At 37.8% G+C, this 19,475-nt stretch overlaps 1 protein-coding gene across 5 annotated transcripts in view; it reads left to right on the forward strand.

The window, feature by feature from the left end:
* scalloped (TEA domain transcription factor 1 homolog scalloped) overlaps positions 1-19,475 on the forward strand; it is a 179,604-nt gene that overhangs the window by 68,511 nt on the left and 91,618 nt on the right. For 3 of the 5 annotated variants that reach the window (XM_043413386.1, XM_043413385.1, XM_043413387.1), the window contains exon 2: positions 17,027-17,107. The exons of the other annotated variants lie outside the window; for them this stretch is intronic. In XM_043413386.1, coding sequence (XP_043269321.1) covers positions 17,071-17,107 — 37 coding nt within the window. In that variant the 5' untranslated portion in view covers positions 17,027-17,070. The remainder of the gene's footprint in view (positions 1-17,026; positions 17,108-19,475) is intronic. 5 annotated transcript variants of the gene reach the window in all.

The following is a 19,475-nucleotide window of genomic DNA, read 5'->3' on the forward strand; positions in this document are numbered from 1 at the left end:
CGTCCACTGAAATTCCCACATGAATTTGCCTTCATCGCTGTCGGGGACGTTAAGTAATTGGTAATTAACGCCCGAGTGCGATTCTTCTTCGTCTCTGACTTTCTCCCTCTTTTTCTTGTTTAGCTTCTTCGTCTTTGCTGGTTAAAAAAAAACGTAGACTTTTCTGGATTCCAAAGAATAAGCTCTGGAATAGATAAATTTCGCATTCAAAACTTGAATAATAGATTAAAGAAATGACGATTAGTCATCATCATCGATTCCAAGATTCGTCACCAAGATTCCAAGCAGCGTATAAAATTGAAGGCAAGAGAAGAAGCGAAGAAGTCATAAAAAAAATAAAAATTGAAAAATAACACGGATCGATTTCTTCGTAGGACCGAGAGCTTTGACGATCCGATGATCTTTCATATCGAGGATCGGCGGTCTTGTCGAGGCCTAGCGAGTGATCCCCCTCGTGGTGGCGCCAGCCGTATCTCGTCCCACATTCGATCTAATCACGTACGAGATTAGGTAGTAAGGGAAGGGAAGACGCACGAGGCAGAGAGAATGTAAAAGAATGAAAACCAAAGTTGCAACGTTTCGTGCTACTCCTTTTTTTTTTAATTCTAATAGTACAATATGCATTAACGCATGGGATTCTTATTAAAAGAAAACAAATAAAAACGCATAACAAGAAGAGGGTGTCATAGGCGCTGCCTAATCTTTGACCGTTACCCTGCAGCCTAAACTTTTTCACGTAAACGCAACTGAGTAAGACGCGATCTAATCATTTTGCCAAAACACAGTCTGCATCATTTTTACATAACTCCTCTAGAACTGTTTACGACTACTCATTCGATATTGCATCCAAAGGTTAACCTTACTCAGGCTGCATCACACTTTTGACCCTCGATCCCCAAAAAACTCTATAATGATAGGACGCTATCCCCTCCAAGGATAAGCGTCATTATAGCCTTAGACTATAAGTATATGTGGGTGGGCGAGCGGGGGTATTCGCATAGTTCGCGAGCATTGTAATACACGGAATCCTTGTTCGACATAACTTTGAATAAAGTTACTTTTTCTTTAACTTTAACTTCTTTTTAATCCCAACTCCAAGCACTCATAGAGTGGTGCCTACTTTCTTAGGCACTGGCGATCCTGTAACGACCAAAATTCCAAATAGTCGTATGACACAAGGGACATTAGTTTATAACGACTTATTGAAAACGGAACGTCGCAAAAAAGTATAATATCGGTAAAGGTACATATAACCAAAAGCGAAAATAAACACACGTTGTTAAGGTTTAAACGGTTTGTATAAATATAAGACGCGCGAGAAAAATATTTCATGTATAAATACATATAAATACAAATGTGGCGATGGACGCGAGTAACGACAATGCAAAGACAAAGTAACGGTTGATCATACCCGCGCGCTCGACAGAGCCTTTGGTCAAGATACAATGATTCGATGACGTGGAACGTGAATCTTAGAAAGAGGAAACGAAATTATAAGAGTTGTAATATATCTATCAAGAGACGCGGCAGTGTCTTGACGCCGCAAGTCAAGGCAAAGCAAGACGTGCAGCGTATCTATATACTCGAGATTGGCCGATTTATATAATACATAATAGGAGAGAGGGAGACGACCGATCTCGGCCGGTTATATGGCGAAAAAGCGGGCTTTCCAACAAGCAGATCTTCACCTCGTGGTGTGTACGAGCGCATCGACGAAGAGAAACGAGGAATGATGAGACTGTGTGTGGTGTGGTATAAACGGTGAACGAGCGAGAGCTCGAGAGAGGAGAAAAAAATTTCCCTCTTGCGGAGGAGCCGTGGCTAACCGGTTTTCCGTATCTCCAATGACTCATCGGTGAACTCGCTCAGCCTGACCAAACGGTGGTCTAGAAGACCGTGCAGACTCACCGCGTCAAGTGCATTTCCTGCTGCCCTGCTGTGTGTCGTTCATCCTCACTTTCTTCTCCCTCTCTCTCTTCCGACGATCGCTGCGCTGTTGTCCACACATTTTTCTGTTCTATCTCGTTCCTTATTTTCTTTGAGAGAGACAATTTCAATGAAACTTTTTTATGTATATTTATTGGATACGATCGAAAAATAATAGTGAACGATTTCATCGTCCAATTAGGTACGGAAGAATAGTCCATTTTTATCCGACAACATATGCAGTTTCTTCTTTAATTGTGTTCCTTATTGAATTAATATTTGTATTATTTTCTCGGTGGATTTGTAATACCCATTTTTCATTGAACGGGATTCAGAAAGCGATGAACGAAATACTGTTCATTAACCAGAATTCTTGATTCACGTACAGATCTATCTTTCTCCTTCGAGATTCTTCATGTAGAATGCGATATATTTTCTCTAAAATCACGTACATTTTACTTCTTTCGTTTTTCAATCGAATTTTCTATACCACTCTCATTTCATGCATGCGTATGCATTGTTCACACATTTGAAATGATAAATTATAGATAAAAAAAAGCGTTTCAAGTGAGAAAAAAAAGATTGGAAATAAAGTTCAGAAGTATGCAGTCGTCGACACGTTCGATTATTCACAATGTGCACGAGCTCAATGCAGGGAAGATCAAGAATCACAGTGAGAAAAAAAAAGTGCGAAAAGAAAGAATAGCACGAGTGAGTAACGGGAAAGAATAGTGAGAATAAAAGTGTGGATAAGAGAAAGAGGGAAAGAATAAGAGACAGAAAAACAAAAGATCTGGAAAGACAGCGAATCGTGAGTCTAGGCGAGAAAGGTGCAACGAGAACGCTCTCCTCCTGTGACAGTTTGATTTATGGCAGCCGCGTCCCGAGTTATCGCTTCGCCAATAGTCGAAGAATATAGAGAGACTTAACCGGGGGTGGGTGTGCTGCTACGGGGGTTGCGATGAAAGTGCCAACTCCACCTCCGGCACGAAACAGCAAAAGCGCCTAGGGCGGTTGGCGTGGCTGAGGAGAGATCTTACGCCGTGGGGACGAACTATATGTACGGCATCGTATATTACGAAGGCCACAAATCGATAAGCCCGAAATTGTCGGGCATTTTCGATCCATACCATTTCCCAAATGCTTTTTATTATTTGACTCTGTGCTTTAAAGTCTGCTGCTTCTTCTTCTTCAATCCTCGTCAAGTACACACGATGGACGAGTTCAGTTGTAGTGCACTTTTCGCGATTGGATTATTTTTTCGTCCACTTTTCTCTCCCCTTTCCTTGCATCCTGCTCGTTTTGCCTTGTAGAAACGAAAAATTTATAATCTTAATTTGAAATGCAGCAGCACATTAAAATATTCTGGAGTTACGATGTCGCGATTCCTGTGTTGCTTTTTTTCGTCACTGCGCAATTCCTAAATAGCAATTGTAAATAAATACACACCGTATCTCGACTGTTCTGATAAGATTTAGCCAACAGCAAAAGCTGAAGAAAGATAGTGGAGGGTGAAAATGGTTTTTTCTCAGGAACGATTCATCCTGACCTCGCATCCAAAAAGCTCTTTACGGACGATGGGGGGGGGGGCTCTAAAACTCCTTCGTAAATGTTTTCAACGCCCCCTCGTTTTTTGCCTTCCTGCTGGCACTCCTTTGCCAATCTTTTGCCCCTTCGTTGTTTTCAAGCTCTTACTCTTCTTTCTCCCCTTTTGTCCTGCCGACAGACCGACGCCCCTCGCATGTAAGGGTGAGGAAGAGCCAAACTTTACCGATTCGATCATCTCGTGCAGCAACAAGTGTGATATCAAGGGCGTCGTTTTTCCCACCACACTGACGAGCAAGTATATTTTGACGTCAGGCGAGGGAATACGAGAGGATTGTATTCTATATCCCTATGCCCCCTTCCACCTATAATACCGATCACTTCCCATCCAACTATCTGACCCCGATGAGGCTCGCAGCGACCACAATGCATTATCGTTATTTCTAATCCACGTTACAATCTTTTTATTCTCCGATATTTTCAATTCATTTTCGTTAGATTAAATATCACAGATAAAAATCACTATTCCTTAATTTGAATAAACTAATGACACTGAAGTTTGCAACGTTCGAGCCCAACGAAATGATCTGAAAAAACTCTCCAACAGTTTCACTAATTCTCCAATTCTGTTACCTGCCTAATATGCAATTCGTAGTTTTTCGGTCTACACCAATGATTCGCAAAATAAAAAATTCGTGAATTACATATGTTATTGTCGTTAATTTCGTTGAACTTCAACGTTACAAACTTCAGCGTTGTAATAAACTATCACTATCTATTAATCCATGCTACTAATATGAAAAATCTTTTTCAACTCACACAGTTCTCACTACAATAATAAACGCATAACTAGTCATACTTCAACCATTCATTATATATAAACGGAGTCGAAAACAAAATCACTCGTATAAAAAATGCAAGACGGTATCCAAGTTTATAGAGGTATAGAAACAGTGTACGATCTGCCGCACGAAACATCAAATATTACCATAACAGTGATGCTAGACAAAACGACAAGAGTAAGTGTAGCTAATAATTTGGGGTAGCATTATACTCGTTATTTTGTACTTTAAATTAGATTCTTTTCCTCTATGAAATTATTCAAAAAAAAAAAACAACATAAACTCAAAATTCACGTAAATTGCAGCATTCCCCAATTTGCTATAATTATTTGTGTTGGATAATGACAGAAAAAATAGTGACAGTTTCCGAAAACATATGAAAATGCGGTCCCTTCGGTAAAGAGCTTTGAATCGAAGTTTCCTTTATAAGTGAATGGGCTTATCTCGAGTAGCTATACTGGAACTCTAGATTATAACGGGTTCAAAAGTGATGCTCGTAAATCGTTTCCGCGCAGACTATTTTTGTTTATGCAATTTTGTCAGAGTAAAAGATATTCTAAATTCACCTGAAAAAATGCAATTCTAGACGATCTCAAAAAATATATTTAATTACCATACTAGCTCGATTTTTGCCAAAAGACGAAATCGGGGATGTCACATACTAGATGTGCTGTCCAAATTTCGGATCGACCGTGTTCACTATTTTTCGAATTTTGCGAACAGAATAGCGAAAAAAAATGTTGAGAATTTATATGTTGAGAAATTACCAATCCACTGAATAAACTATCGAAATATTTCAGTATCGAAAAATCGAATAATATACGTCGCTTCATTGTTTGTTAAACTGTTCACTCATTCATGCATCAACAAAAATGGTAAGTTTTTCTCCCATCGATCGATGTCTCTTTTTGAGGTAATGTTATTAAACGAAGTTGAGGTTCTACTTGAAACCAAGCGGATTTTAGCGAAACTCCGTAACATCGAGGAATTTCGTTTGAAACCATATGTGTGCGCGACCGAAACAGTATGGTCGGGATACAAGAGAGTCAAGAGCAAGGCGTTGTAAATTTTCAAATGATTCTTAAGTAATCATTCGAACAACGGTTTTGATGAAATTCCCACAAAACAAGCATATATAAAGATAAATATGTGTGTTCTCATGGATGCATAGGAATATGCCCGGCGAAGAATCGGATTTCATGATGTGAAACGACGACTGACTTTTCACTAGAGACTCTCATCCTCGAAAATAAATTAATTATTTTCCCTGGCTTTCCTTCCACTTTAATATGATTTCACGTTGCTTCAGCGTGCTTCAGCGGGTGGAGTGTTGAACAGCATGAAAGAGAGGATAAGGTTCGGGAGAGGAGGGCTAGGTGAGGAATAGCGAAGACATGCAATAATCGCAGCCGGCTGCATGGCTTTCATCGAATTTGATGTATATCTTCTCGCTTGTTCTTCAGCTTGAAATTCCAGGGAAAAAATGTTACTTATTCGAAATAATATTAGAATTTGTAGTATAATTTTTTTATTTATTTATCGTACGGTGAGATCTTTATGTACCATTATTGTTTTTTTCTTACGCGTTCTGCTGTTAATCCTTAATGCGAATTTGTCTTTTTCGACGTTGAATTTCCCTTCTTTTTTCAACCGGTTATATATAATATCAAAGGGTCAAGATTAGTTTATGAAACAATATAGAAAAATGAGTGCACTTATTTCAATGATTATAATGGATGATCCTGATTTGTTGGACGATGGCTGTATGGCCTTTATATAATATCGGCGAAAAAATAGACAACTTCGGTGATGATTCTTCGCGTAAATGACGATGACGATCATATTTATTTCATTTAATGTTATGAAAATTTAATTCTCACAATCAGATAAGAAGAGTGTTATTGATTTTGGCTCTTCTCCCATCCATTCCTTCAAAAAGTTACATATTTTCAAGCCCAATGAAATGTAGTGTTTTAATTCGAAACCTCCTGAGATTAGACTTTTATGTTTCATAAAAGTTTGGTAGACACTTGCAAACGTGGGTGATAAATTCAGAAATTGAATAAAAAATATGAAATGATAGTTCCAAGCAAAATAAGTCATTTCGTTAAAATGAGGAGTCACGTTTAAATTTTGCCATACTCCAGGTAATGTGACGCAATAGAATTTTCCTATTGCTATTAAATTACCATCAGAAATATATTAAACTCGGAGACTCGACTATTTGAATGTATTTTCTTAGCCCAGCTCCCACTGCCCCTCCCTTTTTTCTCATCCGAACGTATAATCGAGAACTGTATACAGATGACTTTCAGCAACGCATTTATTTGAAGATACTGACAGAACTTAGGCTCTCTCCAATTGACTTTCCTGTCGCGTGATGGATGGCACCTTTATTACGTACGTGCTACGAAGAGGCAGAGAGAAACTCTTCTTGATGCGACCATGAGAGGACGGAGGCACCTCCGCCTTTCGTTTTCCCCTCGTAATAAACTTGTCGTCCCTCTGCCGCATTAGAGACGTGGAAAGTATGTACTTGCGTTTGTCTCTGCATCGATCCGTGTATCATCTTGTACACTCGAAGGATCATAAGGAAAATGTGCGTGAGGGGGTTCTCCATCCCTTAACGAGAATGTCCAGTAAGACTTTTGAGCTAATGGTCTCTAAATCTCTTAAAATTTTCATCCATAATAATTTCTCTTTTTTCATCGTGAAAAATTGATCACGTAATAAAATCATTTTACTTCGGTCCTACCTCAATCTTTGATTATTTTTTTCATTTCAAATGTAATTAGAGCCATACATTATTTCAGTACGTCGATTGATTGATTTGTGTCGAGTCAGCGGTCTTGAACTCGGAACTCGAAATTTATATATTTCCTCATGTTCTTACGAAGGCATGTTACGTATCCTTGTCTCCGTAACGCCGTTATCTTTTGTATGCTAAATATGTAAAATAATAAATGAAGAAAAAACTCATCGCATCGTTTCATGGCCAAAGTCAGCCGCATTTTCTCACTATGCGCAACGCTAGGGCGCTAGAAGAGCGGTTATTTCATGTATGCACGTATACCTATCAGGACGAGAGGAGGAATTCTCAAATATTTCCGTATGAACGCCCGATAAATTCTCAAGCGTAGAAAAAAATTTCCAATAGCGCCCTGACTTTTTGTCTCAGTTTTAGCTTCTTTTTTTCCTCTATAACTTTCTAGATTGTCGCATCTCTCGAAACTAGCTCTCGGCTGAACATTGTCGTTTCGTATAGTACTGTTCGTCGACAGCTGCGCGGTGAATATTATTTTCAAGTTTCATTTTATTATCGTACAAGACGAATGATTTTACTGTATCGCGTTTTCACGATCGAACGCAGCCTTATATTAATGTCTAACGTCAGGGTTATTATATTTATATTCTGAAGTATCTCTGTATTTCGATGAGTGGAAAAGAGCTGTTTTCTTTCGACTCTTGCGACACCGAATGTCTACCGAACACTCTTCGCATTCTCTCTCACTCTTTTACTTCCGCTTCTCGTTTGATTCTAAATTTCCCCGCCCGAACCTTCTTTCAGAATGTTTAATTCACAGTCGCGAGCGTGGTGTGTTGCGTAGCGTCGTTCACGTTTTATAAATATAAAACATCCGCGAGGTCGCGGAGTGTAAAAAAAGGTGAATCTGCCTGGCCGCTCGCTTTTCGGACGTCCCCGAGCGGCAAATAAATATTCTCCTGGAATTTTTATAAAGCCGCTTTGCAGAAATTTACGCAAACCCTCGCGTACTCACCGGTCTTTCCCTCAGTATATTCCTAACCAAAAACTAAGCTTTGCTTCCCCCATATTCACATGTATTTTTTCACCCGGCACTTATTCACTTTTGTCTTTTTTTCATCGCTATGTGCTCACTTTCAAATTTCTTTCTTTTTCGATCTTTTTCGCTTCTACCTTTCTGAGGAAAATTCTTTTTGCAAAGGTGCGCACACAACTATACCCTTGAACAATTCGCATCATTAAACACGTTTTAAAAAGTTTTGGTTCTCTACTTTCGCATTGAAAATGTTATGACCAAGTTCCGCGGCACAATGTCTCAATATTTTTGTCTTCCCTGATCTCACGACTTTTGATTTTTGGCGTACGGGATCTACAGGAGGATTTTTTTTCGATTAAAAAATTTTTTTTTTACAATTAGAAGTTGAAACACCGATTATCACCTTAAAAATATGCCTATTCGTTAATGCAAAATTATTAATTATGTAAGGAAGTAGTATGCCAAATTTCAAAAGAATTTGTCGAGTAGATTTCGATTTATATTGTTCACCGGTGAACAATTTTTTTCCAAAGTGCCTCTGCTGCCATTGAGTCAATTATTGATATTTGAATTGCGAAAATTCAGGAAATATTGTTCATATATTGTATTATGATGCCAATCAATCAATGAAATAAATTTATATTATCTCTAGCGTCTAAAAAAAACCTTAAAATTGGGTGTTTTTTGGCTGAAATTATGTTACCCTCCCCTCAAAGAAATCTGTTTTTCCGATCATTTTATGACGGTAAATCAAAATCTAATGAAACTTCAAATTGTTTATTTTATTGAAACCTGCAAATTACATTTTCTTTCGCAAATAATCTTGTTAGATCCTTATTTCAACGTATCTATTAGATGAATATATTCAATAAAGTTGAGCAGACGATATCCTAAAAAATGGAATTGTTTCAATTACACAAAAAATATACCTAAAATTTGTTTCAACCCTCTGTAACTTAGAAAGGGTTGAATGCACAGTCTCAGTTTATAAGACTCGTTTGTAGCAAAGTTGTTTATCTACATAGTTATCATTTGAATTTATTCTTATATTTAATAATAACTTAGGCGTTACAAGCGCATGAATTTACGGACATGGTTCAATGGATTGTATTGTAGAATATCAAGTTTTCCACGACAATCCGCCTGGAAAATATAGCTACGTGAAAATTAGCAGAGCAGCACCAATAATGAGGACAACAATTTTTTCAATGCTAATCAAATAGGAAACTTTCAATTTCGATTCGCAACCGCTAAATATTTTTTGACAACGGTATCTTTTCGCAAAGCTTTGTCGTTTTTAGACATTAACTAAAGACTTTCGGGCACGATAAGTAAAAAAAAGTTATCCTAAAATGAAGCACCCGAATATATATATATATATATATATATATAATAATAATATATAAAATATATACATAGGCAACGATTATCTCATAGTATCGTCGATAAATTATTTCCATTTCAGCGTCAAATGTTACTCATTTATAATCTTTCTATCTAATGCTTCACGGACAACCCTTTCGTCGCTCTTCATTATGGCAATTTTCCAAGCTCGCAAAGAGACGCACTTCACGAAAATGTGCGGATCAAACGATCCACAGTAACGGGATTCTGAAAATAACCAAGTCAATAACCGCGATAACGATAGTATTAGTACAAATACATCTCATAATATAGTAAAGAAACATGCAGACAAATAATTAGCACGATGAGAAATTGGATTACGATTTACAGTCGATAATCTCATTTTTTCGGTATATATTTTATTCGTACGCGATGACGCGTTGACGGTATCGATGGACATGGTTAACCACGAGCAGACAAAAGTCCAGTGACGCTGGCTATCGCGCAACATGAAATAGGGGAAGAAAACTAGAATTAAAAGTAATCGCGGATGGATTTACCGCAAGCGGTTTTAGCTTTGAAATAAAATATCGTCGTCGATATAGGAGAGATCAGAATGATGTGGATGTGTTTGCACACGTTACGTGCATTTAGTTTCCCAGGGTGGATTAGGACAGATCAGCCAGTGACGAGCGAGCAACATGGTGGAAATAACGAAGAGGAGGAAAGGCCGTGCGCGAGCGCGTGCGTATATTGGAAATATATTGCGACACAAACTCCGGGACGAGAGTGGGTGAGAAAGAGCAGTGACGTTTCCGATGAGACCGCAAAAATGTAACTGTACACGCAAAATAAAGTGCATCAGGTTGTCCTGTCAGGACGCTCGGGTTCCGATCCCGATTCACTCCCAACTCTCATCCTCTCCCACTCTCTTCTGCACACGAACTGTGAGGTTGTAACATATTACATTCGCTTCGTCCCTCGGCAACGCTTGATGAATTGGCTCGAATTGTGCACTGGTTCGCCCGAATGAAACGAATAAACGAATGACCCAGCCAAACGTCCCAATCTCGCCGACCTCGAAATTGGTGCATATCTCTGCCGTGCGCCCTCGCGCCACCTTTCCCTCCTATAACTCGAAACTCGAGCGCATGCATCGCTGATATTGTTCTGTCGTCGCCCTCGTACGAGTCAATTTCATTTGACAAACGAATTCACAATTTCACCGATTTACAAACGACCGGATTTTTTTCCTTTCTTCGTACCTTTTTTTACATTCCAGACGGTTTATAGTACTTGTTTGTATCTCGAATCACTTTCAGTTCATTTTTTTCTGTCGAAGATATATATATATTTTTTTTTTTTATATCAGATGAGCCGTGCTCTATTTTACTTTTGTCGGTTTCTTCTTTAGCTTGCATCGAATCAGCAAATTCAGATTAATTAATCCTATATGAGTATACGGTCTATCAGACCAATCATACAAATCACCGTGATGGTTTTAGAAGTTATACTTCCAATAGTATGAGCGATAAAGATATATATATATATATCTACTCCGCAGTGAGAATTGCCAACAACTAGAATCAGGAAGGCTGGAGAATTGCTGTGACCGCTATACATAGCTATGATTACATATATATAATTATTACGCATGACTGTGTGCTTGTCTCCCGTCTCCTCCCGTTGCTGCCCGTCTTTCTCTTTGACCCTCCATAGTTTCCCGTGCGTTCGCTCATCGTATTTCCATTTTCTTGACTGCTGGAACTGCATTATCGTTCAACACACTCTCTTTCTCTCTCTCTCTCTTCCTGTTACATTTTGAGTTCACTTGAACAGAAAACGAGTAGAGTACACAGTGAAAATACCACAGTGAGCAAATGAGAGACGCACCCCATCCTCCGTGCTCCATGCTCCCAGGGGTAGAGTCGCAGTCATGTAACTAGAAACTCGGCACATTCGCTAATTGAATCGCTCCCTCTCTCTCTCCCATCTCCAATATTCCCTTTCTCTTTCTTCAGCGACCCATTGTGCGGAGTAATAAAGTTTGCTTCACGCGTTTCTCCTCTTCATCCAACGAGTAAACGCAGCGAAAAATGTCAAAATGCGTGCAAGTCGTTGATCACTGTTTTTCTTCGAAATGATGTTCGTTACGAGTTCTAGAAGTTGTGTCAACTAAAAAAATCCAATTGGATTGTATTAATGAATTTTGACGTCGCGGAAAGCGGTGCTCGTTAGTTGCAGATTTTTTTCATTCGAGTGAATAGTCTCCTCATTCCGAAACCTAGGATTTACTGTTCGATGGAGTATCACATTTTGCAGAGAATATAGTGAATTGAAATCTCGAAAGATAGGGAGGAAACGTTCATGCAAGTGTTCTAAGGGAACGAGGGAGCACTAGTCGACGATAGTATCAGCAGCAATGTAGTATCTCCACATACCGTTGGCCAACCTCTCCTTGTATCGAGCATAGAGAAGAGAGAGAGAGAGAGGCTAGAGTCACCACTATTAGATTGAGGTTCGGCGGTCTCGGCACCCGCCGTCGGATCGGTTTACAATATCGTAAATCGCTCGCTAACCAGTTGGCCCGCGGTATGCCAGGAATTTGACTGGTTCCTCTCACTATTCGTAGCTCTCTCGTTCTCTCCCGGTCTCCCTTACAGACCGACGAACTCACTATCTCATGTTCTGTCATTCGCTCATCCCCCTTCTCTCTCTACTCTCTCTCTCTCTCTCTTTCCGGAGACCGATCTTCCAGCTCACTCGCGACGTATTTCCGTTGTACAGATTGCCGAAACCGTGACAAGGCAGAAACTCTCGAATACTGACCGGCGACTCCAGGTATCGTCGCCTCGTAAGGTCCATCGAAGGAGGGAGAAAGGGTTGAGAATATCTACTATTCGACGATGCAGGGTTACCGCTGTGCGATCAGAGGGTTGAAGGCGGTGCTCAAACTCTATACGTATATGGAGCGTTGCATCGTTCTCGAGTACGAAAACCCCCAACGCGTTTCCGGCTAGCTCAGCCCTCGAGCAAATTCACCCAGCAGCTCTGCGAATGCAACTCCGCGCTCTTCCCCGCAGTACATACACATTCCCGTCATTTCCGCCGCTCTTTCGACCGAAGCCAAAGCATCCGGTATGTCAGTCGTAACTTTAAGCAAAATTTCTTCCTCGACAGTGCTCCTTTTTCCGAGCAATAAATATACTACGGATAATCAATCGTTTGCCTCAAATCCGCTTGAAATTTTATTTATGTCGATTAATATTTGATGCCAGGCAGAAAAAAGGTTATTTTTTCAGGCTGGCAAATAAAGTGGTAATTGTATTTTCAATGTCGACGCGTCACCATAGTTCCATCTCCTCGCCATTAGAGCGAGGAGAACACAATGATAAAGAATCGAGCAGACTCTTGTCGATTCTATCAGAATAGCGCGGTCAATCAAACTCGCGAGGTTGCCATTGCGAACATCTAGGAGCAATAGCGAAAGCAAACCCGTGGTTTGACTTTGAACTGAGAATGATGGAAGGCCAACCTCGGCACAATTACTCCCTTCGTTCCCAACAGTTTATACTGGAATAAAAAGCAATTTGCATTTACAAATTGAATGCGCCCTGGTTCTGTCCCACTTTCCTTTGCCTTGCTCATTTATGACGCTGAAGTTTCCAGCGTTGGAGTTTAACAAAACGAACGAAAAAAACATGGTTCATTCTACAATTCTTTATTTTTCACGAATCGTTTCTGTAAGTAAAAAAACTAAAAATTACAAGTTAGAGAGAGAGAAAAAATAGAATTGTATTTTTTTTTTTCGTTTATTTCGTTGAACTTGAACATATAAATTTGGAGTATAATTACACGGAGAGACTTTTACACGAATATTTCGGATGTATACATAGAAATATTTACTATTTTTTATAGCAGCGCTGGTTTATATCGCCAATATATTACATTTCACCAGAATACATAGTAATTTTAACGCCGAGAGCAGTTTTTTCCAATTTTACTATGTAGAACAGGCAAAATTTAGGTCTGTGACATTTTACATCGAACGATGTATCAATATCTGAATGTCACTCTTGCCTTTCGTAAATTTTCATGAGTACACCTTGCGAAATTTTATCATGCGGTATTTCCGATTTTCACGATCTACTTCACAAAATGTTGCTATTCCGAATCTCTATACGCTATATGCGAGTCGAAGTACAACAAATTCAACTATTCGCCAGCATTGTGTATTTTGATAAAGGAATAATGTTTGGGTATTTTTATTCATTCTTCTGATGCAGAGCACTTCGAAGCACTTGAATCGGATTGAGGTGTTGGGAGTGATGAATAATTTTTAATCCACATATATACACATACAATGTTTGTATTTATGGATTTCGAAAAAAAATACATAACCGTCACTGTCATAATCAACGTACGTGTTTTTATTTATACACATTGCTTCACATCCATGTTTTCGGAATGTAATTTTTATCATTCCTTGTCTTTAGTTTGTAGGTAACGCATATATTCCTATCAACAAATTCACTGAGAGTTATGACCGACCATTGAGGATTAATGTTCGGCATCATAGCAAACGCTTCATAATGTCTATCAAAATAATAATTTGACAATGCAATCGTGATAGCAAAGATTTTTCCACATTTTTCAACACAAACATGTGTTGTCTCAAAAAACTCAGGGCCTTTTTCTGCAGGCATCATCAATATTGATCCAGATTTTAAGGTGAAATGGGGACCTTTTATCCATTTTAGTATGGAAACTGAATCGAAACAATTAAATTTTAAATACTGCTGAGCTATTAGTGGCAATTCTAATTTCTATTATAACAATAATAACTAATTTCGGGTATCGAGACGTGAACACAAAATCCGCTCATAAACGAATAAGCGACTGCTTGAATTTTTACTATGTGCCCCTAGTCAATTCTCGTCTTTATATCCGCAACACCTCATATATTTGGTGCGCGCATGAATTTTGCTATGTTATTGAGCAAAATTCAATGCGGTGAAAAAGGAAAAAATGAAACTATTCAATTTTTCGTATAGCACAGAGAAACGATTGCTATGTTATATCGTAAATTTTCATCAAATCATTTCATTATTTACTATGTTTTTAATGAAAATTCGCTCGGTGTTCATTTTTGATATAGCACAGCGCGTTATTTACTATGGACTGCGGTAATGGTTCCCCAAACTTTTGCATTATTTGACACACTCTATAGCGATTATTATTATAATATGGATATGAGGCGACGTTGCTATAAAAGTCTCTCCGTGTACGAGCAGTTACATATCAAAAGATATATATCGGCTCCTATATTGTACAGATTCTTATACATCCAATAATTTTTCTTCGATAAACAAAGTTTTGTCGATTAATTTTATTTGTAAGCATGCACAAAGCCCATTAACCTCTAGAAAACCGGGAAGCCGACACGTCAGCTCGCCCTGTGACATGAACTTTGTAGGTAGTTGATACGTGATACCAGACATTAATTTGAGATTTTTTCAGGGATGATTTAAACTCTCAAATCCCGGCCATCTAAAGATTAATTCCACAGGTTATTGGAACATTTTTTAACGTTTTGATAGGAAACTCGCCCACTTTGGATTTGACATACGCAACGCCTCCGGCATTGTCACATCGACCTTTTGCTTTTTCCCTTGATGCTTGTTCGCGAGTCCTCGAGATTCTTTTCCGCGTAAAAATCTCTTCTAATTCCTTTTTCTCCGCCGCTCACAAATCTTTTCTTTAATGCATGTCCGTTACAAAAACCAACATTCTTCTGACGACCTCGACAAAATACTTGCGAAAAACAGGGACATTTCCTCGGGATGTTTTAAAAGAATGTTTTACAGAATTCAAAAATTCATGTTATGTGCGAATGACGGGAGCAAGAAAGTGCTCTCATCTGCTTCCTTGTCACGAAGGTGACGAAGAGTAAAAAAGTGTCATTGGAAGATGCGATAAACACTTTTCGTTTCAACAATGAACTTTTATCTATAATGTTTATTTCAACGGTTGTTATCAAAATTGCATCATTCATCCAACAATGTTGGTAAATTCAGACTTTATACATACCACATTTAACTAAACAGTGCGAAAATTCTCTTCCGTTTGTCCTGCATCCATCTGCTCAAAGAAAAATTCTAAGTGAACTTATTCAAATTATCGACTAAATCCTAATAGTTCACAATGATTTATACTGCTAGTAGACTCTATTGTGATAAACCATTTTAATAGTTATTTATAAAAATATCGTCACTTTTCTAAATTTATTTATTCGACTTATTTTTTTTTCATTCATCTCAAAATACACATCATAATGATGACACCAAACGTGTAATCAGTAACGATTAAAACAATATGTTACAAGTAAGCTCGACGTTGGTGTCGTAAATGAGACTCACGTTCAGAGACTACACATACAAGATACGATGATTCCACGTGTGCCAAACCCATGTTCGCCTCTACCCTCGATCAAGATCCAATTCTCTGGTGCCCACGCGCCTGCTATATAATTTGTATGCTCCACGATATCTACGATACATAATTGCGTGTTAATACATCGTGCATAACTTAATGCTTTTGGTGTAATAACGCGCTATTACCGAAATAGATAGTGTACAGAGAGTTATCGGAAAGAACAAAATAGAAAATTTAAGAAAAACGTAATGCAAACTGTCCATCGAGGCGTTTCAAAAATACGTAGCAATTCGCTGACGCTTTTATCCTCCAGAAACAAACGTTCTTCCCCTTTACACACTATCATTAGAACATGAAAAGACGAACACGCATTATATGTACACTGCTATAATCCCCAATGAACCTACCTGGTTTCGCGATCATCGTTATACATACCTTTGCTTATACTCGCACCTTGCATTCTCACGTAATGATTCGAATGATAATAAGGAAAAAAAGGGATTCCGCCACTGTGGGAAAGAGAGAGAGAGAGAGAGAGAGAGAGAGAGAGAGAGAGAGAGAGAGAGAGAGAGAGAGAGAGAGAGAGAGAGAGAGAGAAAGAGAAAATTGAAATCAAGTACAGACCGAAACCACGCTTACTCGTGTCTTGTTCACGCTTTCCGAAGATCCTCGGAAGCGTAACGTCCGATCCGCGCACGTCTCACCTTCTCTCTTCTCTGTCTCTGTGGCGGCTTGGAAATGACGGAACGTTTGATCGTCGTAACTCTCATAATATTCGCTATAACAGATTCAAGCGCGCTATAACCTATGTACGGGAGGGAGAGCGATTTCACCAACGGTGTTTGATGTGAAAGTCTCAGGACATCCCGTCTGTCTGGTGTAAATGAACGAACAAAATAATAAATCCCCCCGAGCTATACGAATTTTTTCAAATACCTCGTGTGCTGATTAAAATTATTCTCTCATCATCGTTCTTACGTTATTATCGCATCTCGTTTGCGACGCATATATTTCGGACTGCGCTCGTTTTTTTTCTTTCGTTTTATCTCCGTTTATACTTTTTTTTTACCTTGTTTTGTTCTTATCAGTGTAAGATGTGTATATAAATATGTATGAACGCTCTCTGCATTGTAGGTGCATCCACGTCAACGTCATCCTGACCTGCCCGAGAAATCCTCATGAAAGACTGGGAACTCAGTACTCAAAATAGCATCGGTATCGTAGATTTTCATTCATTTTTTTTTCCAGTTACAAAACCAAAAAGGAAAAATTACTTTCGTTACTTTTTTCATGTAGTCTTTTCACTATCTTCTATTTTATTTTTACAATATTCTTAGACCGACTGAGTGAGTCTCTGTCACTTGTAAATACTTCGCAACGTCTTGTTGTTCACACTTGTAGAAAAAAAATATATATACATATTACATATATATATATATTTTTATAAGTGCTGCTTCTACTTTGATTTTTTAATTGAATTGAATGAGTGTGATCATACACATTTGAAATTTTCCTGCATATATCGTCGCAAATTTTCATCAAATTTGAACGCTCGCGATTTTTCTACCGGGTCCGACTGTAGATGCTAAAGACTCTACTTCGGAAGTAGAATTAGTTCCAATATTATCGCATAATCGGATGCTCATTTTTTACTTTATTTAATATGAGTAATTCCATGACAATTCGTCCAATTATTGGAATCGATCCCTTTCGAATTGGATGATTCTTTGTCAGGAGTTTTCTTTTATTGTAAAACAAAGTCCTGCCAAAGGGAAAAACTTGAAATTTTTTTTTTTCAAACGTTATGCAAAATTCCAAACCTTACAATCTTACGAATTTTTCAAAATTTTTTTTTTTTAAATATCTCAAAAACTATTTTAGTTACAAAAATGACTTTCGGTCTATCTCGAAGGAGGTATTGGGGCTATGAAAAAAAATATATTTTGCAAAAAAAAAATGACAAATTTGCAAAGTTTTAAAAGTTAAAAAATCGTAAAAATCAAACTTCCTTATTAAGATTTCTGCTCATTTTTTTTACTTCCTTTTATTGATTTAAAAATATCCTGAAATTTTCAAGAAGTCGTTCTGTATGTTTTTTTTTTAAATACACTACCGGCCAAGAGTTTTGGGATAAAAGTTCAAAAAAGTTCCCGCAAGCTCTTTTTTTTGCCACGACGCCATCAATAATCTAGATATTTGGATGCAACAAATCGCATTTTGAAAGAAAGACATTCATTCATTCAAAAGTTTCTACGACTTTTTTTACGGGTTTATTTTTTTCGTTTTCAACTGGACCGCCTTTTGCGATATAAAATTTTTTGTCCCGAAATCTGCGAGCGAGTACTTTTGACTGGTAGTGTATTTCAGGAAATAAAGACAGCCTCTTGAAAATTTCAGGATATTTTTAAATAAATAAAAGGAAGTAAAAAAAAAAATTGAAACTTCGATTTTTACGACTTTCTCCAACTTTCAAAATTTTGCCAACTTATTATTTTTTGAAAATTTTTTTTTTTTCGTAGCGCGACAAATACCCCCTTTGAAATAGACCCAAATCCATTTTGATTACTGAAATAGTTTTCGAAACATTTCAAAAATAGTCCTGAAAAATTCGTAAACTCGTAAAGTTTGGAATTTTGTATAACCTTTGGAAAAAATATTTTCAATTTTTTCCCTTTGGCAAGACTTTGTTTTATATAGTATTGAAAGGAAACTTTTGAGAAAAAATCATTCAATTCGGAAAGGGTCGGTTATCGAATCATTGGTCGATTTGACGTGGAATCACTCATAAACATGCACGATTTTGCAGAAATACCGAGACAAACGCGATGATTTAATGTTCGGTAATCCTCTCTTCGAAATCGATATAATCGATAATGGTGGTGGTTTTGAATTGACATAAATGCATGTGATTACATAGATGTTTAAGAAGCGAATTTCATAAGAAGGCTTTAGATTCATCAGCCTATCGGATATCAGCAGATATTGAGGTTGAGGTATATATTATACGAAAAGTTGGTGCGATTAGGGGCATGTTTGCAATTATACAGCCCTTGTATTGCGTAACTGCGTCGTTCCTGATTGCGCAATATCGGAAAAAAGAAATAAAAACTGTCGAAAAGAGAAAAAGAATATCACTGTTGAAAGCATCAATCAGGTAGAGAATTGTATGCAGCCTTGTATACGGGCCTTCCCCGAGAATGGTTTCAGATCCGTATGGTATAATCAATCTCGATCCGTTATACCTCGATCATTGTATCCCCGCAATTGGAAATACCAATTTAATAATTGCTGATTGAAATGAAATCAGTAAAGAGTAGTTATACATTTCGTTTGATATAACAGCGATAAATTTGAAAATATTTCATCGAATCGTAAAAGTACAATATTTTTTTTTTTTTTTCAGTTCGCGATTGCACTCAATATATTTGATGATTCAATTATAACGAAAGTATTCTGGTTATTTCGATAGTTGGTGTTAATGATCATTCGTTATAATCACTAATTACAAAAGGCTTTCCAATATCCCGTTCATATTGAATAACCGGTCTCTCGTTATTTCGGTGGGCAATTATAAATTTGTAAT

Source organism: Venturia canescens, chromosome 2, assembly GCF_019457755.1.
Source record: "Venturia canescens isolate UGA chromosome 2, ASM1945775v1, whole genome shotgun sequence".
NCBI lineage: Eukaryota > Metazoa > Arthropoda > Insecta > Hymenoptera > Ichneumonidae > Venturia > Venturia canescens.